The sequence below is a fragment of the Mugil cephalus genome, chromosome 10 (genome assembly GCF_022458985.1).
Source record: "Mugil cephalus isolate CIBA_MC_2020 chromosome 10, CIBA_Mcephalus_1.1, whole genome shotgun sequence".
In the NCBI taxonomy this organism is placed as follows: Eukaryota; Metazoa; Chordata; class Actinopteri; order Mugiliformes; family Mugilidae; genus Mugil; species Mugil cephalus.
In genome coordinates, this window is record NC_061779.1 from 19,799,002 (window position 1) to 19,826,939 (window position 27,938).

At 43.9% G+C, this 27,938-nt stretch overlaps 1 protein-coding gene across 1 annotated transcript; it reads left to right on the forward strand.

The window, feature by feature from the left end:
- Positions 1-317: 317 nt before the first annotated feature.
- Positions 318-27,936, forward strand: LOC125014630 (transcriptional enhancer factor TEF-3-like; the record flags this gene model as incomplete). Its single annotated transcript, XM_047595874.1, has 11 exons — positions 318-627; positions 11,355-11,419; positions 13,398-13,460; positions 14,883-15,017; positions 15,654-15,697; positions 15,955-16,016; positions 16,187-16,317; positions 18,118-18,291; positions 22,628-22,768; positions 24,564-24,716; positions 26,960-27,936. Coding segments are annotated over 11 exons (1,392 nt in total), but the record flags the coding sequence as incomplete, so codon positions are not given.
- Between the last annotated feature and the right edge of the window lie 2 nt (positions 27,937-27,938).

Below are 27,938 nucleotides of genomic sequence, written 5' to 3' on the forward strand. Positions count from 1 at the left end.
CTTATTTATTTCACACACTGTTATTGGGGTGAAAATATTATTCGTCTGATTTCGAGGAATTTCCATTTTTTTCCCTTTTTCTGTCCCTAACATCTGGTTGGAAACATAATATACACATTCATTTTTCTCTCTTATATGATAATGCTCATGATCACAATATAAACAATGTTACTACTATTCAGCGCTGGTAAATGACCTATACTGTGATTTAATTTATTCTTTTTGAGGTGGATAAATTTGGATGAGTGTCAATTTGCTCTTTCCCGTCCGTCTTGTCCCATCCAGATCCCTCGTCTTCATCCCACCTGTGGATTTGACACAGACGGGCCCGCACTCTGCAGCGACCTCCTCCTCCTTCCACCTCCGTCTCATCCCAAGACCCAGAACCTCCACCTCCCGCTCTGTGGTCCCCTTTGTGTCGTCCCACCACGTCTGCGGAGTGGGTGCCGGCTCCCTCCCCCCGGGGTGGGAGTGAGGAGCTGGGGGATGGGCTGGACAAACCCCTGGAGAACGATGCGGAGGGCGTGTGGAGCCCCGACATCGAGCAGAGCTTCCAGGAGGCCCTGGCCATCTACCCACCCTGCGGCCGCCGGAAGATCATCCTCTCTGACGAGGGCAAGATGTACGGTACGCCCATCTTTGTTACTCCATACTCTCTGTGTGTGGTTATGTGTTTTGCACTTCAGGTCTGGGGAAAAGTCTTAGTAACATGTGGGTTTCAGTTGAAACCATGAATGCTTAAGTTTTGTGTGTGTATATATATATAAAGAATTAAAAAGTGAGTCAACTCACCTGTATGTTTGCACACTCTATTCGTAGTATGAGCAGGACATCTGCGCTGATTTAGCCACATTACTTTACTGCGCATATGCAGGCGAAACTTATTGCATTATGCTACGAGCTACAAGACTGTTAGGTCACACTGAAATTAATATATTTAACAATAATGTATATTATTATTGATGTATTCTTTCGGCACATTTCCCATTTTAAAGACACATTTTGGGAGCCGACCCTTACGTTGGGACGCGCTCAGTTTAATTTTTAACTACTTTAGACTTAACTCGTTATGTTAATGAATCATGAAGAGGTGTGAAATATTTGTGTAATACATTTTTCCTCCTAGTCTCACTGTTTTACTAACTGTATAAACCGACATGATAACGGACAATAACTACTTACTCTACTACTACCACACTTTCACCTTCAACACAAAATACACAAACGAAGATTTACAAGTTGAATCTATAGGTACAAAATCTAACTATATAAGTGTTAAGTGAGATCAGTGGCTTTTTCACCTGTAGTATGTACAGTATCTCTGTCAAAGTTAGTGGTATCAGTGCACTCTATTTGCTGGACTGATTATTTATACCATGTTTAAATTTCACCAATGTGTCAGTGAATCTTGTTGATTTGGGGATTCATTAGGGGTGAAATATTTCTTCCACACGGTCTGTGAACATACCAATACAGTATGTGAACCCCCGCTAATTGAAGACTTGTGTAGGGCTGCTGTGAGGCACAAAGAGGCAAATATCTGCTGCTACACACTTCTCATTGTGTACAGTGCTCCTGTGGTCCGATGCGTTTCACATGCTCTCCCACACACATATGCATCACCGCTCCATGTGTTCGTGTTTCACATCACTCCTGTTTCCTGCGCAGCTGTCTGCTCCGCTCGGTTCCAAAACGTAGAGTATGATGGCACGATGTGGCAAAAACACGCACATGCACTCCGGCCTCTCATTCTTCCACACGTGGTGAATTCAAAACCTGCATTTCAGTTTGACCATTGGCAATAATAAGACACAATATTTAGCTGAGAATGAAAACAAGAGACTTGAAAACATTAAGATTTGCTTCCTGCATATAGTAACGTGTTGGTAATTAACCAGCACACATGCTAAATTCATAGGGTCTTAGCCTCAAATAAGGCAAATAATAAAGTGTGCTTGAATTTTCCGCACTGGGGTGGTAGCTTTTAGTCAAATCATGTTTTGCGGTTTGCAGCACAGCCTGTGCAGAACTTTCCTTCTTGAATCTTTGGATAATGTCATTTCCCAACAGGTGTTGGGTGGGAAGGTGAGGCAACATTTCTCTTTGCTGAAAGACGTTCGGTGACAGATGGTTTGGCCGTAGTCTGTCTGCCTGACTGACTGATAGTGGATCTGGTTGGTGGAAAACAGAGCGGATGGAGGTAGCGGCGCTTTCAGACAGGCTCTGTCATCGCCTCGTTTTGTCACCGTGCCAGACAGCTCCTTTAACTGTTAGCTTGCCTAGCCTAGCTTAGCCTCCTATTGAGGTCACGGCCGTCCTGTGATCAACACTTAAATCCTTATAAAGCCTGTAATAATAGTTGGGGGGAGGCAGAGGAGAGAGGGGCAGGTGTCTTCTTCTGTGTCACGGGATGGAGTGCGGTGGGGGGGGGTAGGTTTTTTTGACAAGGAAGGCACTGAGGTACCCCTTCCTCCCTGTGTGGGTCAGGGGCAGGTGATGCACGCCAGGGAGCGCGTCGGCTTGCTAGGAATGGCATGTGCGCTCGGGAGCGCGGGGGTTCAAGGCAGCTTGGCTGTAACCCTAAACCAGAATAGACGTTTACCCTTTGAGCGTCTGGAGGGGAGGAGGAGGGGTGGACAAATAAACACCAAGGTGGACTGGGGTGTCTTACATGGCCTCGAGCTGGCCCCCGGCAGAACTCCCTTACACCTGTCCCCTATATGTGTGTTTGAAATGAGAAAAGTAGAGATTTGTCCTTTATGAACAACCTCTTCTCCCTTCTCCCCGCCTGCCCGCCTCCAGCCGCTGCTCTCAAGTTCTCCTCGACGGCCTCGCGGCAAATCCAGATTTATGACTTGAGAAAAGCGGCCGGGCTGAGCCCGTCGCACGGCCCGCTTTGCCCTTATTGCCCCTAAACAACTCGAGCAGCTCTTCCCCTTACTGTCCTCACAGCCCCTGCTGCTCTCCCTTTATCGCCATCCCCGAGGTCACCGGTGGTCAACAACTCAAGTCATTCAGGCGACCACAATCAATGCAAAGCCACTTTGAAGGTCCTAAGTGTTGTTAACGCTGTTAAAGTGCTGATGGGCTGTCTTACACCAGGTAGCTAAATCAAATATCAGCTGAGAATATCTGTAAAGGCATACATAAAATTGCGGAGCAATGATTCGACGGTTTAAGAAATGTTATTTAGGCTTCCCGCACGGGCTAAGTATAGATGCACAGACAAAACAAACGCACAGGAAAACGAGTGTCTGACGGCGCGGAGCGACATATTCTGAATTTCGGCTCGAATTCCCCTCCGAGGAATGAATGCCATTCTTCACTAAACAATATCATATTGAGTCTCCAGGCAGCGAAACAGAAGGAATGTGTTCGGATCACCTTGTGCGTTGTAAATTCCTAAATTGACTGGAATGTTTTTTTTTTTTTTTTTAACCCCATATTCAGTGCGTATTAACCACATTTTTTCTCATAATGCTGTGCATTGCCCCGGCCCTCGCACCCAACACTCAACAGACCAATTAGCTCGCTTATTAGGGACGGTGTCACGGATATTGCGGCGGTTACGCGCTCCAGCAATCATTCGACATGCATCTGCCAAGGAAAACATTTCCTGCCTTGTGCGGCTCTCAGCGAGAGACGTGCCCTGTGGTCTGACCGAAGGGCCTCACGCCGGACAAAAAGTCCCAAACTTGTACCAGTGTGCTGACAGCCCTCCTCTCGGAGAATGTGACCCTGGAAATGTGATTATCTTTCTTATTTATTTGCTGCCACTTATCTGCCCCCGTAATTTATGTGCGGCTTTTTGCAACTGTAATTGTTTTATTTTATTACGTCTTTTGAATTCTTTTTATATCCAGCAGAATTAATTCTTGCATCACACAGTGTTTCATGCAGCTGCTTGGTTTCGTCACACTAGATTTCCTAACATCTGCGCGAGGAGCAGTTTTCTCACAATTTGACGTGTCTTCCTTCCTGTGAGGGGAAAAAAAAAAAAAAAAAGATTTTCTTTTGCGCTAGTGAAGTGAATAACATCAACAAAGCTCCCCTCAGTAGCGGCATATTTTACTGTCAGTTCAGAAGAATAGAATAGCCGCACGATGAATCATGCTCCCACTGAGCCTGGCTTGTGCAACACGTCAAGCCATTGTCAGTTTTGTCAGGCGATGCAAGTATGTTTTTGTCTGAAGTCGGTCTCATGTGATTTAAGTATGATTTAAAGGTCGGCGGCGAGTAAGAGTGAGTCCTCACCAAGGCCCTGACATTGGTGATAAAGTGACCGTGACCTGGTGACCGCTGAAGACGCCTCTGGACCAGTGTTTCCAGCGGTTTTCGACTGGTTACCATTATTACTGTGCTAGTACTCACAACTATCACTAATGCTGAAATTAGTTTCACCATATAGATACAAATACATATTTCAAATTAATCTAAATCAAGGTTATTATGTGCACTTTGCTAGAATCTTTATTTAAACACCATATTATCCTGTGATATGTATCATGTCATAGCAGCTCCATCTGATTGATGCCACTAATTATTACCAATCCCACATCAAGATCAGGCCCTTATATACCTATATACATCTGTTCTGATGCAGAAGATTATTAGAAAAGAAGTGTAATGCTAAGTAGGTTGTTGGTTGAATATTTATTACCATGAAGCTCAGGCTAACTTCAACCAATCAGACTAGTCTCACTGTCTGAGAGACAGATCTCTGACTGAGTCCTCATAGGAACTTGATTGGCCTGAACCATTGTGGTTTGGCCAAAGGAGCAAAGGCTTGGCAAATAAAAAATAAAAAAGGGTAAACATAGAGTGGTATGCATAATGAAGACTTGACTGACTCAACTTTTACCACTTTAGTGAAAATGTGGAAACATTCTGTTGCAAAGTTATTGTACCAAACTTTGTTTGTCAGTATATTTTGCTTTAATTTTTTGTCATTAATCTTGGGATAATAATAAGTTATTATCCATGTTTGCTGTTCCTGGATGAGAGGTTTACATGAGCAGGAACAGGAACAGGAACCCTTAGCCACTGACTGTGGACTCCTGTACTCGATGTTGGAGGATTTTTGAGGAGTAAATGAACCTCTGGAATCTAGACAATTCACTTCCGGTCGGTACTCCTCTGTCTCTGTCTCTGTCTCCGACCGACATGACAATGCTGTCACTTTGGATCCTCCCGCCTCCCACCTCACTGATCTGAGATGTCCACCCAAACAGGTCAGATGTCTGTTAATCCGTCTGTGGGATTAACATACGTCGAGACTCTCTCAAATTACCCCCACGTAAATCTCTGCAACTGTGCAGACACTTGTGGCAGGTTGTGTTAATATACTGCAACATGACATCTGTTAAAGTTGCTTCTCTGCCAGGTTAACTGTACTTTGCCAGAAATCAAAAACAAACTTTAGATCAGGCTCTGCTCTAAGTGTGGGAGTCAGTCAGAGAGGTGGTTTTAACAAGTATGAATGACACCTATGACAGATTATCAGGTATTAACGCATGTGTACGGACGAAGAAGAAGACGCCAGACAAAACGCTTGATCTCAGAAATGCAGCATTTACTCATTGTGTCTTAAAAGTCTCTTGAGAACTTCCAATAAAAACTCATTTGGTTTAGAAATAATGAGGAAATAATTTTTTTTTCCTGCCCTTTGTGAATTTGAAGTGGAGCGGCAGCCACAGAGAGTTAGCAGGCAAAATGTGTTGTTACTTAAAGTTGTTTCTAAATGTTTCGTGCCAGTATAAGAAGCATAATGGCAAATGAAAATTTAAAATGTCAAGTGAAGTAATGATGTGAAGCCCACCTCACTCTCTGACTTCACCTTCTTGTCGTGATATGATGAACTGAACTTATTATCCTTCCTCCACATTATTATGTTTGCAGTTAAGATGTTTATTGCATACTTTACCAGAACTAGAATAACTTAAAAATGGGAAAGGCTGAGCCGAAGGAGTTTACTGCATATGACTTGTATGCTAGCGTTTCACTCTCGTTTCTCTGCTAATGTAATGCTCCACTTGTCTCTGGAATAAAAACTTGACAGAGTTTATTTCAAAGCCCACTAAGCTGCATCCAGGCTCTGCTGGAGGGGAAACAACACTCAGCCAAGACATTCCTGTAACCTAAATGTGACCTTTGTCTTCCTGAGCAGGCACAGTGGGGGCATATGTGGGGAGGGGGGGGCGGTATGGCTGGCAGATGTGCCTTCAGAGGACATGAGTTTACGTACAGCTGCACTTTAATATGGCAGAGATGCAACACAATGTAGTCGAAGGATATTTCATATTGTTGACGCAAAACCTCGCTTTCGACGACGATCTGAACAGGAGTTCTCGTCGGTCTCTGTGATACAGTTGTCCACGTGAGTTTGTGTACTGTGTGTCAGGTTGTTGTTGCGCCCACGCATGGAAAACAGGACACGGGATAATGTCGGAGCGGCAGATGCGGGACTCGGTGCTGACCAGTCAGTTTGCAGGAATGTCAGGAATGCACTGGGCTCAGGCAGAGAGACACTGAGAAGAAAAGATCGAGAGAGAGAGAGGGAGAGAGATCAGTCCAGGCCACTGATGTCCGTGGCCCCGCTGGAGAAAGGCAGATTTATGAGCAGCCAGGCCCAGGGGTGGACTCTGGAAGGGACATATCAGCCTCCTTCTTCCCGACCTCTACCAACAGGCCTGAGGAGGAGGAGGAGGAGGAGGAGGAGGATGATGTTTATGTGTCTCTTTACTATTATACTTGTAAAAGTAAAGCATACTAAGATTATTAATTGTCCAATTTAAGTACAGTATTCACACGCTTCTCTGCAGACGTGTTAAAATGAGTTTGGATGTGAGTACTAGCTAATATGAGTTCACTATTGGTTCAATTTTTTAATAATTAACTCAGTTTCTCATGGAGACTGGTATTGGCAGATGATCAACTACTACATATATGACTACTGCACATTATGTTCACATAAAACCATAAAATACTCATAAGCCTCATATCACCTTAGAAGAGTGCTTCTGTTTAGTGATCATTGGTCAGTGACACATAGATATGGAGAAAATAAGGCGTGCTGTTTCTGGTACTCCGTACGAACAAATACGTTCCTGTTTGCCATCTAGTTTACTGACTCGAACGTTACCATTATTTGGGCTTTTTCTATTTTACAACGTTCTGTGCATCTGACAAAAGAGGCATTTCACATATTTCAACAGTTAACACGCATCTCTTTTGTGTGTGTGTGTGTGTTTTCTTTGTGAAACAGCTCGGTTTTAAGGTTGCTCCACAACATCTGTTCTAATTTACCCACGCTCTTAGTCATGATGTGATACATTATTACAGAATCTAAAACAAAGTCGGAAAACACGGCACCCTGAACTCTGTTAAACCCCCACTTTGCTCCTTCCACGCCACTTTTCATGCCCTTAAGAAATGTTTCCAGAATCAGACCCCCCCCCCCCCCCGTGACTGCAGGCGGTGTGATAAACAACATCAAACTGTGGACCGGTGGCTGATGGTATAATGTTCCTACTGACTCTCCTGCAGCCTTGGCTGGCACAGGTCCCCTGTCTGCTGCTCCCATTGGATATAATGATCTCATCGCTGTGTGACTGAGTCTCCTCTCTGATCTCATGGGTGTGTTGGAGGGTATTTTTGATGGGCCCTTCCCCAAGCACTCGCACTAGGAGTGGCAGGGCATCTGATACGAGAACATGCAGCGACCTGCCTTTTGACGACTTCTTAATGAAGTGGTTTGATGCCTGACAAATGTACCTGGCTGATGTTGAAGACAATACCGTCTTTTACATTTCATACATTTATTTTTAATATAGGTGACAGTACTAGAATAATACAACATATTTTTTATCCATCTGGTCTAATTTCAGTGTTGTCATGCTTGTGCCCGACCTGCTATAAAATGATGTTTTACAGTTTGATCAAGTTTGATGTTAACTTCAGAGTCTTGTAAAGTCACAACATAGTTTAAAAGTGTCTGGCGACAGAAATGAAAAGATTACTAAGAATTTTATTCATCTGTGGCTCTCACATGTATGTCTGGTGCTTTGAAAATCCATATTGGACATGCAGTGTACATCCTACTGTACACTGACTGAAGGTAAAACGCTGGGAGCTGGAAGAACCTGCCGTAATATGAGGAACTCAATACGGGCAACTTAATGTTCATTTGAGGGCAAGTACCGTGGGGACTTTGACAAAGCTCTCTGTTCGTCTTTTCAAGAATTTGATTGCGAGAAAATGTGGAACACTTTCTTAATCCCCGGGGAATTAAAGAAATATGCATTTCGGGGCTCAAACAATCGGCTGGCGAGTGCACCTCCTGATAAACACTAAATGGTTGAGGAGTTACAGCCCTGAAAGGAAAATAAGATTGAGACGGAACGAATGCCGCAACCGGGGCTGAAGTGTGAGAGTCGGTGTATCTGTGTGTGCGGCTGTGTGTATAAAGTGGAGCGCGCGGGGTTTCAGAGCAGGGTTTAGTCCACAAAAGCCTCGCACAAAGGCGGCCCTACAGCTGGCTAATGCGTGTGTGCGTATATACGCTGTGTGTGTACGTTTTCACGGCCGCAAGCTATTGACCACTTTTCCCCTCTTTTCCTTTCCAAACCAGCAGTGATGTTTGGATTTCTACGAATCTGGCACAACTCTTAATCTGGACTCAAGGATAAGTTAATTAAAGCGAGGCCTTAGCAAGGTCAAAGTCACTCCTTCTGGCCGGAACTCAAGAATTCACGCGTTAATTCTGACCATATTTCACACAAGTGGCCCTCACGTTTCTCTCCTCACAAGCTCACTGGTTTCGCTGATATTGAGCTTTAGAGGATCGTCTCTGTGACGAAGTTCTCCACCAGTCTTCTTTTTTAAAATAAAAAATAAATAAATAAAAAAGTCAAGACAGCATGTACATCTCATTGGATCTTTTGGAATTTATTCACAGGAGGTAGATTGTGTCAATACTGTGATAACTTTCCCTTCATCCAAAAAACTACTGATTCCACGGTGTGGTACCTCAATACTACAGTGCTGTAGTGATTTCTCTGAGACTTGAGTCCTGACTTTCCAAAGCCAAGTTGGTGGACTATAGTTATTTTATCTTGACGGGTAATTCAAGTTGATTATGTCTCAGATTTGCCCTTGATTTTTGTGACCATGCCATCATTCCTATAATGTTTGTTAATGTACTCATAATAGTTGTTGCTGAGACCTGAAAGCAGCAGAAAGTTAAGAGAGGTATTAAGTCGCACATTTCAGACACTTGTTCTGGTTCAGATTTCACATCTTAACAATTACCTTAGTGAAAAAAGAGTGAAATTATTCTTCCCATGATCGTTATTTAAAATACAACTCTGTGTATAATCGCACCATTTTCTTTGGCTGTTACATGCGTCTAAGGTTTTAGTTCATTCACCGTTGACTTTGTAACACAGATACTTTCAAAAACCATTAAGTGGGTTTTTGTGTCTGAGCAAACCGTGAGGTCCCGGAGTAATAGCTCCACATGATCACCATGTAGAAACGATGCGCCGCATTCTGCCAAAATCTGATCACTTTTATTGGCTGACAGAAATGCCCGGTGGTGTCTCGGCCGTGTATCAGTTTTCCTCTTTTCGCCATCCGTAGTCGCCCGATTGGCTGGTTTTTGAGACGTCGCGAGGTCTGACCCGAGCATCACTATGTGAGGGGGAAAATCTGACGGGTTTGTACCAGGTTGTGTGTCGTGACTGAAGTGTGTGTTAATTCACATGGAGATGTGGTGCCAAGGGAAAAATGGCCGTGTTTAAGAGGTGGTGCAAAGTCTAGCAAACTCTTGTATGACTCTGTGTGTGTGTGTGTGTGTGTGTGTGTGTGTGTGTGTGTGTGTGTGTGTGTGTGTGTGTCTGTGTGTGTGTGGAGGCTTGTGGTGGTGCATGAGAGGTCCTTTGAGTGTGAGGGTTGTGAGTCACTCTGTACCTATTCTTGCATGCGTGCTGTTTGTTTGCATCATCACTTTTCCCAGTACCTAAATATGCAAACATCTCTTGGGTCTCTTTTAAGTAATTAAGTAACCTCTATATAACTGTGCACACTATTTAGTTTAATATTGAGTCTATTATTAAAAATGCCTGTCACAATTCATTGGTCATTAAATAGTTTGCTTAGAGAAATGGCGGCTCCCACCAGCCGTCCAAAAAGAGTCGTTGGAGAAATGTCAGGCTCTGAATATTTAGACAGTTCTATTGTTTCTTGTAAAACTTGTCTGTTTAAACATTTTCTGTTCTAGCCTTCACACAAGTTAAACGTGGATGAAGGTAGTGACTGAAACCATGTGGACCATTGTGCTCCACAGACACGTTAGAATTTGGAAGTGGGGGGGAGGGAGGGAAACGAGCTCAAAATTTACTGCAGGCGTAAAAGCATATTCCATAAACATTGACACACACACCAGCTGCCTCACAGCCTCAGACTGGCCCCCTCTGCTCACTGGCCTGTGCCGTGTCTGTCCCGAGACCGGTCTGAGGATCGCATGGCTGCAGCCTCCACCTGCTCCGCCAATGTGACCTGTCTGTCAGCAGCGGCAGCAGCAGCAGCGGCCGTGGCCGCGGCTGCAGCAGCAGCAGCGCAAAGACACACACTCACCGTGGAGATATGAGCTCAGCGAGCTCTCGAGGGGGGTCGGCCCGAGACTGATGCAAACTCTCACACAGACAGAAGTGTATACTTAGCGATATACTTACACTTGCAGCTTTCAGCGTTGACACACTTGACAGCCTCGGAGCTTGCTTCGGGCTCGTGTGTTTGCACACTCATCTATACGTGCGTGCACGGAGTCGCTCGCAAATGTGTGCACACTCATGAGTCTGAACGTATTTTTAGACATTTTTTATATAGCCTGTTAGCCGTTCGTACAGTGCATCCGTGCATTTCCTCGTTCTTCCCTCTCGTACTGTCTGCCTCGGTCGAGCATTCAGAGCAGGCTCGCTGATGATGAGTTAAATGTGGTGTTGCATCACCTACTATATATTTTTTTTTTCCAGATCTGTGAAGTAAAAAAAAAAAAAAAAAAAATGGAAAAAGCACATTTCCTGAAAAAAAAAGTAACTGAACTCAATTGTGAACCCAATATTTAACCAGCATAGGTTAGTATAGTACAGGTATAGTTTAAAATAAAGGTAAAAAGTGTCTTTGACTGTGTGCACACACATATATACATATACACTGAACAACGAGTTGGTAACATAAAATAGTGATAGCAAATAACCCAATTTAAAAACTAAATTAGCCCCTAGAAGACTTCAAATGACTGAACCCTGTATTATTTTTCTCACATTAAGAAGATGTTTTCTGGCCCCTTACAGGACGAAATGAGCTGATTGCACGGTACATCAAACTTCGCACGGGGAAGACGCGGACCAGGAAGCAGGTGAGTCCTCTGCAAATGCCATTTGCAGCAGCCCCTATTTTAGATGCCCCTCCAGAAAGTCCACCCGTGTTGAGTGATGCCCCACCGCCCCGTGTGTGGAGATGACGATTGATTTAGGGCCAGGGCCCAATGCACAGATGCTGTAAGATCATGTGTCGGTGTTGTTTCTTCACCACCTCATGGGTCCGGTGCTTGTTAGAAGAGCAAAGAAGCTGGGGAATACAGCGATCTGGATGGGAGACTGAGGCGGGATGGCGAGGGATTTGGAACTCTATCCTCACTACGGTATCTGATATGGAAGGACTGATGTATGGGCCAGTGATGGATGTGGAGGGAAAGGGGTCTCTGCGAAGTCATCTGGCAGAGTCTGTGGGAATGAAAAGACACAAGTGGAGAGGAGAAGAGGAGGAGCAGGAGGAGGAGGAGGAGGGGCATTGACAGATCAGCGATGGATAGTGAGACAGGTTTGAGGTAGAGAGGGACACCTGCTGGTCCATGACTGACTGCTGCGTTGTAACACCTCTTAGTCTCAAAGTTACTCTGACCCAGACTAAAAATATAGACTTGCTGTTGTCTACCTGCAGCTGCCATCACTTCTGTTTGCACGTTTCATAGGGACTGGAACATCAGTTCAGGCCTATTTTATTGTGTTCAGTTCATGACTTAAAAACAAAAAAAAATTAAAGCCGTGTGCTACTAGTCTAAGTCATTCAGAACGATACGTGTTTTGTGCATATTTTTATAATTTTATAAGGTATTCGCCCTGCTGGATACTGGGAGAAAACTTTGGTAACAAAAGCAGCTAAAGCGGTTCTTAACCTCTAGTCTAGAAAGACATATTCCTCTACCCTTTAGGCCTAATGGCATCAAGCAGTGTGAATAGTTCTGGTTTCATGTGTTGAAGTGTTGATCCAGCTCTCAGATTTCTGTCTTCGTTCCATTACCATGGAGGAAAGTAGTTTGTGATGTTCAAAGCGCTGCCAATTACTTATCAGAGTCCTCCTGAATGAAATCCCATACGATGCAATTTAATCTCTCACATTTTTTTTGTTTAGACTACTTTGAGGTTGCATTCTTAGAGGGTTAACAAATTCAGTTTTCAGACAGGATTTGGACCCTGAATGAATGAATGAATATGAACTTCTTTTCTTTATATTTCCAACTAGTTTTGCACGATGGCTGGATCTACACTGTTCTCTGATGCGTCGTTGTGAACTTTTTTTGTGCAGCTGAGCTCCTGTACACTCTTAAAGAATTGGGAACAAAGCCGCGGCGCTCTGGATAAAGCATCACCGCTTTGATGACTTGTTTAAAATGTCCAAAAATTGTTTTCTCTAGAGATTTTTTTCAATTTTTTTTTTTTTTTTTCAACCGTATTAGTTATTACAGGAGCAATTTAAGTTTCACAACTGTCTGAAACGTTAGTGTATTTGCCAGAGACCCTTTGGGATCAAATCCATTAATTATCAAAATAGAAATTCACTAATAAAATAAAATAAAAGTTTTCTTGCTATTCCCTCGCCTATTTAAGTTTGTGGACGGAATTTGAGACGTCTGAGTTTTTTCATAAGACAAAAAACACAATGAGGACTGTTTTCACAGAAACTACTCCCCGATAAAGAAATAGTCCTTATTTCTGCTGTCGGCATTATGGTCATTATGGCCGTAAATCCCAATTTAACCCCTGGAAATATAATGACATAATAACAATACATCAGTAGAAGTCACTAATAGCCACACGTGTGCAGAGCATTATCACCTGGACTTGCAGCTTGAATAGCAGCTGAGGCCTTGAATGCATCACAGTCTTGAGACGCTGGGTATCGCACAGACAAATATTTACACCTTTGGCCAGTTTGGAGTCTCCAGTTCACACCCAAGTCTGGGAGAAAACCGCAGCCGAAGGAAATCCACTCAAACACGCACGTGCAAGTGCTTAACTAGGTTGCATTGTTTGTTTGTTGTCTGTGTCTTCAAGGTCTCTAGTCACATCCAGGTATTAGCCCGACGGAAGGCCAGGGAGATCCAGGTGAAGCTGAAGGTACGCTACGTGAGTCAACTTCTATCTGCTTTTTTTTACATCATTTAAATGTGTTGTTGCTTATGATGCACTTTGAAAAGCTCAGCGTGTCTGAATTGTTCAACTCCTTCGCTCTGTGATTAGAGTAAAAATAGGCCGAGCGGAGTTAAGGATGTGATTAGCGTGTTGCATGTTCTTACTTGGTGAGATTGACTCATGCAGGTTTGTAGGTTGTAATCAGACCAAGGTGCCTGTATTCAAATGTCATCATCACAGTTTCAAACAAACTGACGGAAAGAAGGCGAAAAACAATATCAGCCAGTTTTTATTTCCTCTTATAATGAGGTTTCGTGTTAAGGGTGTTTCTACGTACACCGCCATGTATTCGCATTCCATTAAAACACGAATGACAAAAACGACTGGCTATTTTAATTGCAGCCCCTGAATGATGCCGGTTTAAATGGGACGCTGGCACATTTCAATGAAAAGTGAACACATTTCATAAAGCCTTGGGCTCGCTCTGAATGATTATGAATAAGAACCAAATACAATTTTCGGGAAACAAATTAATCCCTGCATTATTCCTCCCAGGTATTGCATTTGGTAAGTGGCACAATAAAAGTTTTCCTGTGCGGTACGCTGAGAGCTTACACATCCCTGTCCCCCCAGCACTTTCTCAGTTTACGTTTCTCATCCGCAGACACTCGTATACTTGCGGTCACAGCAGGCAACAGGACTCTCCCTCACCTTGGACGGTGGCCACGAGGGTTCAGCTGGCAGGGCTGTGCACCGGTCACAGGGTTGGCCCCTGTGACAGGCCTTTTTAAATACGTCTTTGGTGTAACTGAGATCCCTACCACATGTACCCCCCTATATTTCAGCTATGCCCTTGTGTTAGCCAGTTCTGGGAAGAAGAATGCACTGTGTGGCCTTGCCCATTTGGGCTGGGCGGCAAGTGCTTGTAGTCCTCTGTGGTTTGGAAACTGCTGAAGGAGTGGATTTAAAAACAAGAGCCGTATCATTTTACAGTACAGCACGCAGTATGGACAATTTTTTTTTTAATCCGTTTCCTATTTTAAGTCTTTTTTTAATGGCTTTTATGATTTTGCAATTTTAGTATCACGGCGAGAGGCACATTAACAGATTGCCCTGTTGCCTGCCTTGACTTCCAGTGTGACCTCCAACAGAAGCTAGTTGTCATCACTGGCTTGCCCCTGCCAAAGCAATAAACTTAACTCTTGACCCAAAGGCCCTTGACTGTAATATCACCTTCTCTCCAGCTCTGTGCCTGGCAGGGATTCACCGATGATGCAAGCCGTCCTCGGCCTTTCATTTCCCCTTTTAGGGCAAAGTGGGACGCGGACCTATATGGAGTCCGATGAGTGCTCTCCCTTTGCATTACTGTCCGTTTGTCTTACCCTCCCTCTCTGTCCCTCTCTATAGGACCAGGCTGCCAAAGACAAGGCCCTGCAGAGTATGGCCAACATGTCCTCAGCACAGATCATCTCGCCGACAGCCTTCCAGAACAAGATGGCTCTCCAGGGCCTGTCTAGACCCCCTTACCCCACTGCTGGCGGGGTGAGTGTCTGACCAGCGTCCCCTGCATTACATTGTACACATTAACCGAAAAGACTGAGCTGTAACTGCCTGTGTCTTCACGTCAAGGTCAGTGATTATAGTAGTTTTCACCATGTTACGTACTGATACTCGCCCACTACGTCACTGAATACTATATTGATTAGTTGAATCCTATGACCTTTATTACACTTTGGAGACTCAGTTTGTCTCGAGTTATGCTCATTTATACATACCATATTTTCTCAAAGCTCGAAGCCGAGTCTCTGCCAGGGTGTGGTCTAAAGAAACAAATAACAAACACTAATGACCGGACGCCAAACACAAGCTGTGGAAAAAACAAGGGTGGATCAACTCTGGGCGCCTGTCATGTAATTTGCGTGTTTTTTTTAAGCGTTACGTGTGATTACTCGGATCAAGTGTTACCGCTGGTAATACAAATGCTATGCTAATGTCCCACAATAAAAGCGCTGTTGAGAAGCAAATGGATTTGGCCCATTGAAACGCTGACGCGCTTTCAATTTGAAGCGATTATCGGAACAGCCGCAGATGTCAGCTAATCTCGACTCGCTTAGATTAGGCTTAGATTGTGAATACGGACAAGGTCTCGTTTTAATTGTCACTTTTGTTTTTCCCCAGTTCTGGCACGGAGCGCTTCCCGGACAGCCAGGAGGCCATGAAGAGTAAGGAGACACTCATTCCACACCGTCGTTCTGTCTGTGATTTATCATGTGATCATTTGAATGAAAGACATTCGAATCAAAACACGTCAGTGCAACTGTAAAGAAAAGTTTTTCGGCAGCTGTCTGACATTCAGCACGCCACTCTGCCCCCTGTGTCTTTAGAGGTCAGGTGGTCCAATTAGTATATGAGATGGGGTCACGAGGCCGAGACAGTGCATAACATGCCTCTCCCTCTCTTGTCTGTCTCTTCTCTCCAGCATTAAGCCCTTCTCCCAGCAGAGTTATGCCATGCAAGCGTCTGGCCCGGCCCCCATAACAGGTGGGTGCTCTGTCTCTCTTCCGTCGTGTTGACAGAAGGCTGTCACGTCAGCAAAGTGATGAGGCGGCCCAGCTCGTCGTGGAGAGCTTGCACAAATCTGAGAGAAATGGCCGCATTGTCGAGCTCCGCTTCGTCACACATTTACACACTCGCTTCCCTCTCCTCTACAGGTTATGAAAGCACAGCAGGACTGCCCATGTCTCCCGGTGCGCCTACTTGGCAGGGTAGAAGTATTGCCAGCTCCAAGCTGCGAATGCTAGAGTTCTCTGCCTTTCTGGAGCAACCTCAGGACCCAGAAACTGTGAGTAAATAGGACATAGTTAATGGGAAAAATAAAAAAAACCCTGTAAACCATCAGTTCCTTCCAGACCTCGATCAAAATACCCAATAAAATGTTTTCAGTGTTTTTGGTGAAACTCTTAATGAAATCAGATTTAATGTTTAGGTGTGATGTCTTGCACCTTGTGTCACCTATACATCAGTATGTGCTACAACAAGTCATTTTGTATGTACTCTTAATGGTAATTTAGAGTTTGTCATTTCCTGGAAAGTGGTTTAAAAAAAGGCGATGACTCGTCTTGCACATGGGGGCGTATACTAAATTTGTGTCCAATAAAACCTTTTTGAAATTTCATGTCCCTCTCTCTTCCTGTGTTTCTGCTTCACCACAATCACTACTTCAACACGTATGGGCAATGTATGATCAGGCTAGAGATGGGATTTATGGCTCTTTGAAGGGAGCTGTTCAAAAGAGTGGATCATTCATTCTTTAGAAGTCAACCAGGGGTGACTTGTTTTTATCAAGGAAACAATCACAGGTTATCAAACATTCCACAAGTTGCTTCCATGTCCCTGTGCGTTGACTTTGAAATCACTATTTTGAATTCTCCCTCACCTAAAACCTCCCAATAAAAACCATGCTACCATCCTGAAGAGAGAATCAATTTGGGTTTATCTTTACTTCTCAATACTTTTATCTGATTGTCACTTAAGAATTATGACGGATGTTCTGTAAATCGATGTTTGAACAGACGTTAAAGTGCAAAGTCAAGATGTTGCTGAACTATTCACCAGCTCAAGTGGATTAAACCATTAAATCAAGCATTAACGTTCTCATCAGGAAGGGTGGGTCTGATTTAAATATTGCCAGGTCGTTTGTAGTTTCTTCCCTGTGATAAATAGCGTAAAAAAAAAAATTTTAACATCCATTACAGTTTTACGCAGTGCAGTGAGGCGGACAGTAGGAGAGGCAGATCATAACTTAGAGTAAAACAGAGTTTTATCACGTTTTTTTTTTTTTTTGTGTTTTTTTTTTTTTTTTTTTCGGCGCTAATATCTCCTCCTCCCCCTGATAAAGCTGTAAATCTGGCTCTGCTCCAATCTCCAGTCAGTTGGTGCTCACACTCGTCATCCCCATTAGTTAACCATTAGCGTGGACAGGATGTCATTAGTCTTTAACGTGAAGGCAATACAGACTCATGGGGCACACTGGGGACATGTGAAGAAAGCGTAGGAGGCCATTTGCACATGATGGCTCGCAACTGCGCACCGAGTCTTATCATTCCCTTAAAAGAGCCGTTCAAAAGTCTGACTCGTTCGCGTATGCCACATCACTAACTCAGATACTAATGAACTAGACCAGTCAGAGAAGACTTGCTATCTCGGTTTCTATAGTTAACGCGTAAATAAGTTGAGTCATGTAAGTGAAGAAAGAAACTGATTGTCTATCTGTTTGAAATCTTTACTTCCAATAAAGCTTATTTTACCAAGGGAACTGAGGCACAGATGGGATATTGTAGCTTCAAACTTACCACTTCTTTTTTACTGTTGTAATTTCATTCAGAAAGATCATTAAATAAACTGTAGTAACATTACAAGACTATATATAACAGCACATCAAAGGATCAGGAATGGTGAAAGTGGGAAGGCTGGAATCCCAGGGACAGGTGTCGAGATGTTACAGTAAATAAAACGAAATGGAGCAGCAGTCTCCCCTATAACAAATGGCCGACAGCGCATTTGGTGTTAATGGTTCAGCAAACTAGACATTTGCTGTTTTTTGGCTGTGTTCCTCTCCTGATATGCACTTTTGTTTCTCCAGTTCAACAAACACCTGTTTGTACATATTGGCCAGTCCAACCCGAGCTACAGTGACCCCTATCTGGAGTCGGTGGACATCAGGCAGATCTATGACAAGTTCCCAGAGAAGAAGGGGGGCCTGAAGGAGCTGTTTGACAAAGGGCCACACAATGCTTTCTTTCTCGTCAAGTTTTGGGTAAAACATTTGTTTCGTCTGTTCATTTTATTTTGCTATTTTGAGAAGCCTAGTTCATTTCCTACTTCAACCCTGTTCTTTCCCTTTTGCTTCCACCTCAGTTCAATTTAACCATTTCTATCTCTATCTTTAGTTATCTTTCGTTTTCTGAATCACACATTTTATTTTAAACACAGGCGCAGCTTTATCTGATATCCTGCGTGTGGTAAAATATTTTACATTGTCATAAAATCCTCTACAAGTCATGAAGGTGAAGTGAGAGTACAGTGAATGCTCTTGTTAATGTTTTGTAGCACCTGTTGACTGTTAATGGCCTAGCGGCGTTAACTGTGTTGAGATAGCTTAAGTATTGGAGTTAAAGGAACTTAAGTGCGATTTAGGGCTAGAATGAATGGAAAGTCATTGCTCCTATGACCTGAATGGTGGTTCATATGCCAGCAAAGAGGGCATTGCTGCGCAGCATGCATTTGCCGTGGGTGTATTAGTATACGTCTGTGCTGTGCGTGTATGAGTGTGTGTGACAGCAGCCTTGGGGAGAGTGGCAGGCCTGATCTTTCACTAGGAGAAATGTGATCCCAGACACCTGTCTCTGCACTATTACATTGAGTCCAACCCTCGTGCCCCCCCATATTCTTATTTATAGATAAGACCCCCCCGCCCCCCTCGAAAAGCACACACACAACCCTTCCAACTCACCATTACACACCAAGGGTGATAACAGAGTGAAGCATGATGGCAAAGTCAACAAAAGATGAAGGCAGATGGAGGAGAGTGTGCGATATCCACTGGAAAGTGGAAGAAAATTCAAGACGAGGGCATGAAAATGGGCATGAAGAGAAGATTGCTGGAGAGAGGCATAGGGTGTAATTGGACACCTTCACTTTGTTCATCTCTCTGATGTGGCCTCGTTGCTTCACCCCAGGACAAGACCTTTGGTATTTGTATCATCCACAACGCGTACACAGTTACAAACTCGCCCTCTTCTCAGTCTACCTCCGGCCATCTCTGTCTGTACCTATGTCAAGTAGATAAACACCTCTTCAAAAGCACACACTGAGGAAAAAGAGGTCAGCCAATATGTGGCCAAACTCTTTCAAAGTTAGTTAGCGAGAATCTGGCATTTCTTTGAAACGTGTGGCTGTTCTTCGCTAACTGTGTTGACGTTACAATAAGCGGAAGGTTAGCATCGGGGTTAAGCCTGGTTGTGAGGGAAAATACATTATTTCAGAGAAGAATGTGTAAAAGGACAAGAAATGCCAATGGCGTGTGTCATAGTATACATTATTCATGTCCCAGCAACACAGATGCTGCCTTCACATGGGGAGGTGTGCATATGAATGGCCCCTTTTTGTGGCACTCGTGACATTGCAAGTGGATGAGTTGTAAGGTGTAGGTTTACAGTTGCCTAGCAGTGGTGTCCTCACGAATTACAACGCCAAGCACCTTGTGTAGATGACTTGCCGTGTTGTATTCAAGAGCTCAAGCGTCCCCTTTTTACCATAGACCTGCATATCTCAGGGTGGTGCTCACTGAACACGTGTGTCCACCCAACACACCAACAGTGTTGGGGAACCACTTTTACACCAGGGTTTCAGCGTTAAGCCAAGGCCACATATAAAGCCATTCACTCGTCGCCCACAGCTTTGCAGCTGACACTTGGTCACTAGGCTTTTGTTGCCTAGGTAACCCGCTTATACAATTCCCACACTAAATGTTCAGTGTGAAACAAGCAGAACAAGTGTTTGAGCACAGCTAGCGCTCCTCGCTGTCATCCGCTTAATCTGGGTCCGCTGGACGTTCCAAGTCTTCTCTCAGCATTGTGGATCTGCTGTTAGGACCACAGGTCATGGATGTACACCTGTGGTTGTGGGCTCAAAGTTGAGATAAGTTCAACTTTGTACCCTTTTAGTTAATTTTTTGTTCATTATGGCTATCGCTGGCTGAATTAAATGAACATACTCATGGTCTCTGTTCATGGATGCTAGTCTGGTCCTGCTCTTAGGCTACACCCCTTTAGGCTTAAAATCAGCTATGTAGTTTCGCAGCTCTGAAATGTATGGCACTCTGAAGGCAGAGAGGCGGAAGCGATGGTTGGGTTCCTGCGGTGTTGTCGATCCTCAGACGACCGTGGCGTGGTGCTTGGAAGCTGATAGTGAAGACACACGGTGCTGCGTCGAAAACATTAAAATGTCTCGTGCAGCTTTAGCTGCTGTGGTTTGGGACACCAAAGACTACAAATGCTCAAGTCCAAAGTGCCGCCTCGGCTCACATGCCACCAGATGACTTTGTAAGCATGACCTTACCCCTATCACATGCTTGACCACCACATTATTTATTATAGAGAGATAAAAGACATTGGTGAGTGGCACCATATTGGAAGTGGTCTTCTCCAGTCCTTGGGAGAGCAGCTGGTCGAGCCATGGCATTTGATTCAGGGGTGAGAGGAGGAAGGGGAGGGGTGACTCCGCCATATATCATAAAGGAAAAGAGAGCAAGACCGCAATAAAGAGCAGGAGATAGAAATAGGGATGCAGACAGTATGAACAAGAGATAGGGATGGCAGGAGAAAACGCTGGGTGGCACATAAGCAACGCGACATTCATCAGTGAAATATTACTCTCTTGATTCTTGTCGGAGTCTGGTGGAGTCAACAGTTATGACATATGCAACTCCTCGCTGGAGGAAAACAAGCTCATAACGCTGTCCCCTCTCAGTCTGTTCATCTTATCATGTCCCAGGGGGGTCCTCCAATTCTCAAGGCATCCATGACAAAACACAGAAATGCTACAAAACAGCTGGGCATTTCAACACCCACTCTGGGAAAAAACAAGCGAGATGCTGCCGGCTATGAAAATAAGCAAAATGAAATCCTCAACACATCTGAAAATACGATAACCTTATTTGCGCCGTTGTAAAAGATGGCAACAGCCTATTTGATGGCGCCGCAGTGACACAGCCTCATGGCAGGTCGTGACTTGAGGGCGTGCTGAGGCGCAGGTTGGCATGGCGACGGTGACAGGCGGCTGACCCACCTCCAAAGCTATGGCATTCTAGATTGAATTTCCAGCAAACCCCCCTGTCAACCACTGGCTGCCCTGCTCCTCTCCGCACCTTCCTCCTCACACCCCCCCTCAGCGCCTGTGGCCCTGTCCTAACGGATTGTCTCACGCCTTTGAAGTGCAGAGGGAATCCGATTTGAGCTGGCTCTGCTAAATTGTTACACAGGCAGCCTGCCCACCGTGATCTAATCAGCCAATTGCACGCTGCTGATTGTAATTGGATGAATTCCCTCGCAGGCTGTTAGGGAAGCAGGGAATGGCGGTTCGGGGAGGGTCACTAGGCCCTAGGGATGAAGACAAATAGAGGAATTACATGGGCCAGGGATGAAGATGAACGGGGTGATGAAGAGATGAGAGGAGGCTGAGCGGTGTCTCAATGGCCCATTAGAAGACAAGAGCCCGACAGGGGAAAAGGTAAAACAGCCAAACTGTCTGACAGAAGAGACGGCACCTCAGTCTGATGCAAAATCTGATTATGCTGTCCTCGGTTCAAGTAGCGTGGCGATCAGAAATGACTGGATCCTCTTTGACCTGAGGATGAAGAGCCGTTGGCTGCATTTAAATTGAACTTGCGAGGTCCTCTTTTTGCCACAGGATGTTGAGTCCACGCGTTTGGCATTCCATTAGTTTCACTTGTTGCTGAACAAATGAATGAAAAGTGTGACCGACAACAAAACGGATGTATGTAAACATTGGGTACATCACGTGACCTTGTCACTTTGGATCGGGAAATTCCCAGCATTATTGAAATGCACCCTTGTTGTGTAAAGTAAACACAGCGCCACTTGAATGCACCGCTGATCAACAGGATCAGGGTTACACAGGAGGACGCACACACACACACACACACACACACACACACATAAAAAGTGATACACAGCACCTTGGGGATCCGGAGGCTGGTTTAACTGTGATACAGAAGGTTAACAGGGATCTGTCTCTTGATACCTCGTGGCTTTACTGGGAATCTCACCGCGCTTTGTTGAGCCGTAACACCTTCAGTGACGCGTCTTTTTCAGACCGACACACGAGTTCCCTGAGATGCATATCTGCGAGGTGGGCCCTGATATTTCGTCATAGATTGTAAATCAAGACTGTAGACAATGGACAATCATGTGGAGAATGCGTAGTGGACACATGTCTCCAAGTAGAGCTGGGAATGTGTGCACCGAAAGGGAAGCGAGTCCTTGTTCGTTCACGTGCGCCACCAGGAGACATAATATGATCCATATCGGTGTTCAGCTGATCCTGACATGTTATCTGTTGATCCCTTCCAGGCGGACCTCAGTGTAAACCTGCAGGATGACAGCAGCTTCTTTTACGGCGTGTCCAGCCAGTACGAGAGCTCTGAGAACATGACTATCACCTCATCCACCAAGGTCTGCTCCTTTGGCAAACAGGTGGTAGAAAAAGTGGAGGTAAGACATGGAAATCGGAAACTACGTAGAACTGTTTTATATGTCGACTCTTACTAGAGTTCGCTGGTAATCACAGCGTTTATAGGCTTCCTTTATTTCCTCTGTCCACAGTTAGAATCCAGTTTCATTAGAGTTTTTTTCTAGCAGACTTGGCTGACTTCCTAGGTGAATGTAATGCACTTTTCTTCAGTGATCATTACAGAATCACTTCAGAATATTCACTACAAAAACAAGCCATTCAACAATCCATTGTTATTTTCTATTTTGTGGGAATAAATCTTATTGGACCAGAAAGCATCATGTAAACTCCAGCACTGGAGCAGTTAAGTGGAGATCTCCACTTAAGAAACTTATACTCAGTCCTGGTTGATGCAGTAACACCCAAAGTTACTTTGTAGTTTTGAGAGAATGCAGTTTATTCCCATATGCTGCCACAGTCTGAGCCTATTATTGTCTCTCTGCAATATTTCAAACTGATACACCGTCCAAAAAAGAAAGATTCAATGAATGTTTTGTGGATTCATTTTTGATGAGGAATAGCAGCGCTAAGACTTTGCTGTGACTGCAAGTCACATGGTCCAACAGGAAGAGATGTCCAGTTTATAGTATTAGCAATTTATTGGATATTATATATTGAGCATCATTTAGCATTCTGCACTCACATCCTGGCATCCGTTTATAGAGATTACACTAAGAGATTAGACACTAAATACAGCAGTCTACTTCCACAGACACAGACCAGTTTATAACAATGAACGAATGACAGTTTATTTGAACACAGAATAAATGGAGAAAAAAACAAAACAAACTAACGACAGCAAACATAAGATGACAATGCAAAGTAAAACAACATCAAAACTTAACACATTTCTATGTTCAGAAGGAGTGGGAGGAGCCAAAGTTTATTAAATCCCACCCTTCTCCCTGTGATAATTCAATAAACACTAATGTGCGTTTTTACTGCAAACACACATGAATACACATACACATATAATTACAATGAGACATAAAGAACCAAAAAATCAACCAAAAAAAGTAAATAAGCCAATTACCAATTATAGTAAAAGATTTTCAAATCTTTAAGATGCCACTTTACACAACGCATGCTCACCTCTTTTAATATTTGATCTTTTTTTTTTAGTTAATGTTGCGTAAAATCGACTGTTTTGAAATAAATCCTACAATCATGAATCAGTAAATGTTGACCGTTGAATCAGTGATTTGATGACAGAGGAGGGATGTTTCGACATTCAGGGGTCATGACCACATCAAAAACCACAGTTGTCACCCTGAGGAGTGAACAACTGGAGATGGATTCCAGTCAATTACAGCTGATCGGTGGTCAGGAAACTGACAAATCTCCCCAGCGTGACTAACTGTTATGTTTCCTGTTAACAATACGGAACAGTCTCCCTGCCCCTCCCGCTGCTGATGGATTGTACAATATAAACACATACACGCACATCCCTAGGTAGAGCCATCTGCCTCAGTAGGCCACATGATGATATTTAATGGCTTCATCATTTGATTACGGTTGTCACAAGAAATATGTTTATTGTCAGATCTGGCATGCCATATGCTGCATTAAGTATATTGTATTACACACATTACAGCTTATCACACATCATCTCCAATGTATCTAGTTGAGTTTCAGTGGAATATGTGTCCTCGTGTTTTTTTTTTTTTTTTTCCCCTCCACAGTGGATTTCACCATTTGATGTCTTTTAAATTCTCTTTCAGCCTGCTTTATGTTCTCGGATATTGAACCGCACGTTTATGTATCTGTTTTCCCCAGACGGAGTACGCGCGCTTTGAGAACGGCCGCTATGTGTTTCGAATCCACCGCTCCCCTTTATGTGAATACATGATCAACTTCATCCACAAGCTTAAACACCTGCCGGAGAAGTACATGATGAACAGCGTACTGGAAAACTTCACTATCCTGCAGGTATACAGGCTACATCTGTATTATTATCTCCATTAAAAAAAATGCTTCAGTATTGTGTAAATACACTTATTAAAGACAGAAACGTCCACGTCAACCTCCAGCTGATACATTCGAGTCACAGACACAGTCTCCTCTCTTTCAACTGTTGTTGAAGTTGGATGAAGGCTGCTCATCCACCGTTGGGGGAAATAAATTATACTGCCAGAATCAATTCATTCATTTCAGTCGCCACCATTGTGTAAGACTTAAGTCTAGTCTCGTCTAGGTGGGTGGTTTAGGTCTAAAAGTTTCCCAGCACAACATTGCACAACAACAAGATGGTCAGTGTTATTCACTTCTCCCGTCAGTGGTTTTAATGTTGTGGTTGATCGGTGTGGCTGCGAAGGCCCACTCTAAAATTAAAACAAAAATAAAACTCGGATTGCAAGTCAGAGTGCAGTTACAAGTAATTATACCCCAATGAAATATTTAATCCCATCCCTGCAAATAGATCATCCTACTCGCTGGACGTTTAAAATAAGACTTACAGTGTTTGTATCGTGGTACGCGTTAGCACTAAACCGCTACCGGTGCGCTCACACCACAAAAGAAGCTAATTGAAGGTATTTGTCGGGCTGTGGGGGTAACTCTTTGAACAGGATTACCCTCGTTTCCCCTGTGTCCTAACCAGCTGCTGGCAGCGGCTTCATATTTAGCGTACAGACATGAAAGTGGTCGCAATCTTCTCATCTAACTCTTGGCATCGAAACGCTTCATTGTCCTTCGCCATTCATGTGGTTCCATTCATAGCACCCTAAGGTGATGAAGCACGCAGGGCAACATGAATGTGCAACACGTGTCGGGGCGCTTTCTTTCAAATTCGAGGATCCTTGTTTTGCAGCCACCATGTCACTAATGCAGCAGGTGTGAAACAGGAAGTGAGAGGTCTTTAAACAGATGGTTTGGCTGTGGGTAATTGTGACAGATCATTAGAAGATTATATTATATATTGTTTCGTGCAGTTTTATTCATTCCGCTGGTAGCTGGACATTTCTGAATGAGCCGGTGTGCTTCACAGAGAATAGACAGTCAATAGAGTGGAGTGTATACCAGACGCTGCAGCAGGGTTCAAAGACGTTTGTGTTCCTTCTATCGGCGGCTGCATTCCTACAGTACCAGCCGGGGGACAATGGCCATATTGAGCCCACACTGACGACTACATGGCAGCATGTCATTAGGTCTCTCAATGGGCTGATTTGGCTCATATTAAGCACGAGCCGCTCATAAACAGACGTTCACACACATGCAGACGCATGCACGCACAGATTCCACAGTGCAAGAGTGAGCACAATGGATCGATGTGCCTCCTGTGACAAGTGTTGTATTCAGTTCAGCCCAATTGAGCACAATGAATCGCTGAAGCTGCGTTGCCCTGTCACACTCCCCCTGTTGTGTTTTAGGTGAACAATAGCCTTGCATGTAGAATAACAGAACGTTTTGACCAAATGTCGTGGATGAGCGGTGGAGTGTCCCAGATGCTTTAAACGCGACGCTGTCACAACAGTAGGAAAGTTCAGCGTGCGTGTGCAATAGTCTGAACCCATCGGATGTTGTTTGATGACAATTTAGCGCTCTGCATTTATAATCCAGATATCCGTCTGTAGTATTTGTAGACATTACATTACATTAGTAGTGAGTTGTTTCTGAAAATGTAGCCGCAGGCAGCCACTTAATGGAAATATGTTGCAATACTTTGCAGAATTTTTATTAATCATTACATAGTCATTGCTTTTACATTTGAAGGCATTTAAACAGCATGTTGTAACAAAAGTCGTCGTCATAATGTATCGGAGATGTAGCAGACACCAGCGTTACAGTTTCAGTTTACGTAGCAGAGCTGTTCGAACCTAAACAAATGTAATTAACTTAATGTTATTATGTCACCCGTTGCACATGTAATGTTTCGTCATCAGTTTCATATAGTGTGTATCGTTTCTCTCTCCATAGCACAATCCATAGTTCATTTCAAAGAGGTCTATCCCATTCCAAAACTGCCATAGTTGTCTCTAGATTTTATTTATTTATCATTCCTGCTTTTATGTTATTACTTACGATTACCTCAGTTTCATTTTTCTATATTGCACGTGGGGAAAAAAAGGCCAAAACACGTTCTTTGCGCTTGCACGCTGACAGATTCTGGTGCGGTAAGAAGATTTGTATCCTCCACGACTGAACTGAACTGGACTTCCTGTGTTTGTCCCCAGGTGGTGACTAACCGGGACACACTGGAGACCCTGCTCTGCATAGCCTACGTCTTCGAGGTGTCCACTAGCGAGCATGGCGCGCAGCATCACATTTACAGGCTAGTCAAAGACTGACACGGTCGCACAGTTGGAACTTGCCAGCTCTAGACCCATTGTAGCGCATCGGCGAGCAACAACACTAAACAATGGACTACTTCCTCTGCAAGCTTAAAGCTGAAACCATACGAAGTCGCTGAGGAGCCCAGAGAAACACTGGTTGTGTCAGCGTGTGCAGAGATACTACTACTCCGGGAGAAGAGGTGGATATGGGACTGTGGGAGCTGAAACAGACTGTGAGTGGAATGTAGTGAGAAGATGAAGGAAGAAAAAAAAAAAAAAGAGGAGGACCATGTTACACTGTGGTCTCTAAACCAAAGGAGCCAACAAGACGTGCATGAGAGAGTTGTCATTGGTGGTGTTTTTTCATCTCATTTTTACTAGAGCTTGTTTTTAATGTAGATTCTTTTCCACACGTGCATGTGCAGGGGGATGTTTGCCACGGAGGAGGAGTTGAGCTGCCTCAGGGTGCCATCTAGTGACTTAAATAAATATAACAGTGGGGGAAAAAAAAAAATAAAAGTAGACAGAGAACCCCCCCTCTTTTGCACATCCATTAAATATCACTGTTTTTGGTGCCGATGTTTTTGTGTTATTTGAGTAATTGTGTACAGTGCCACATCCATCTCCTCTTCGAGCGGCGACGATAAGTGGCTAAGATGATTTAAAAGCGCTATTGTATTCACTTTGTTTGATGTTTAATGTTAAATGTTTCTTGTATTGTCTTACTGTTTTTGATTGAAAGTGATCTGACTACAACAAAAGGCACATAATAACACTGCTAACTTGAACCAGACTTGATCTGTAAGCTGAGCGGAAATCGTCTGTATCTGTAACTTGCCCTGAAGTGTCGGATGAAAATACAAGTGTTTCTTACGTAACT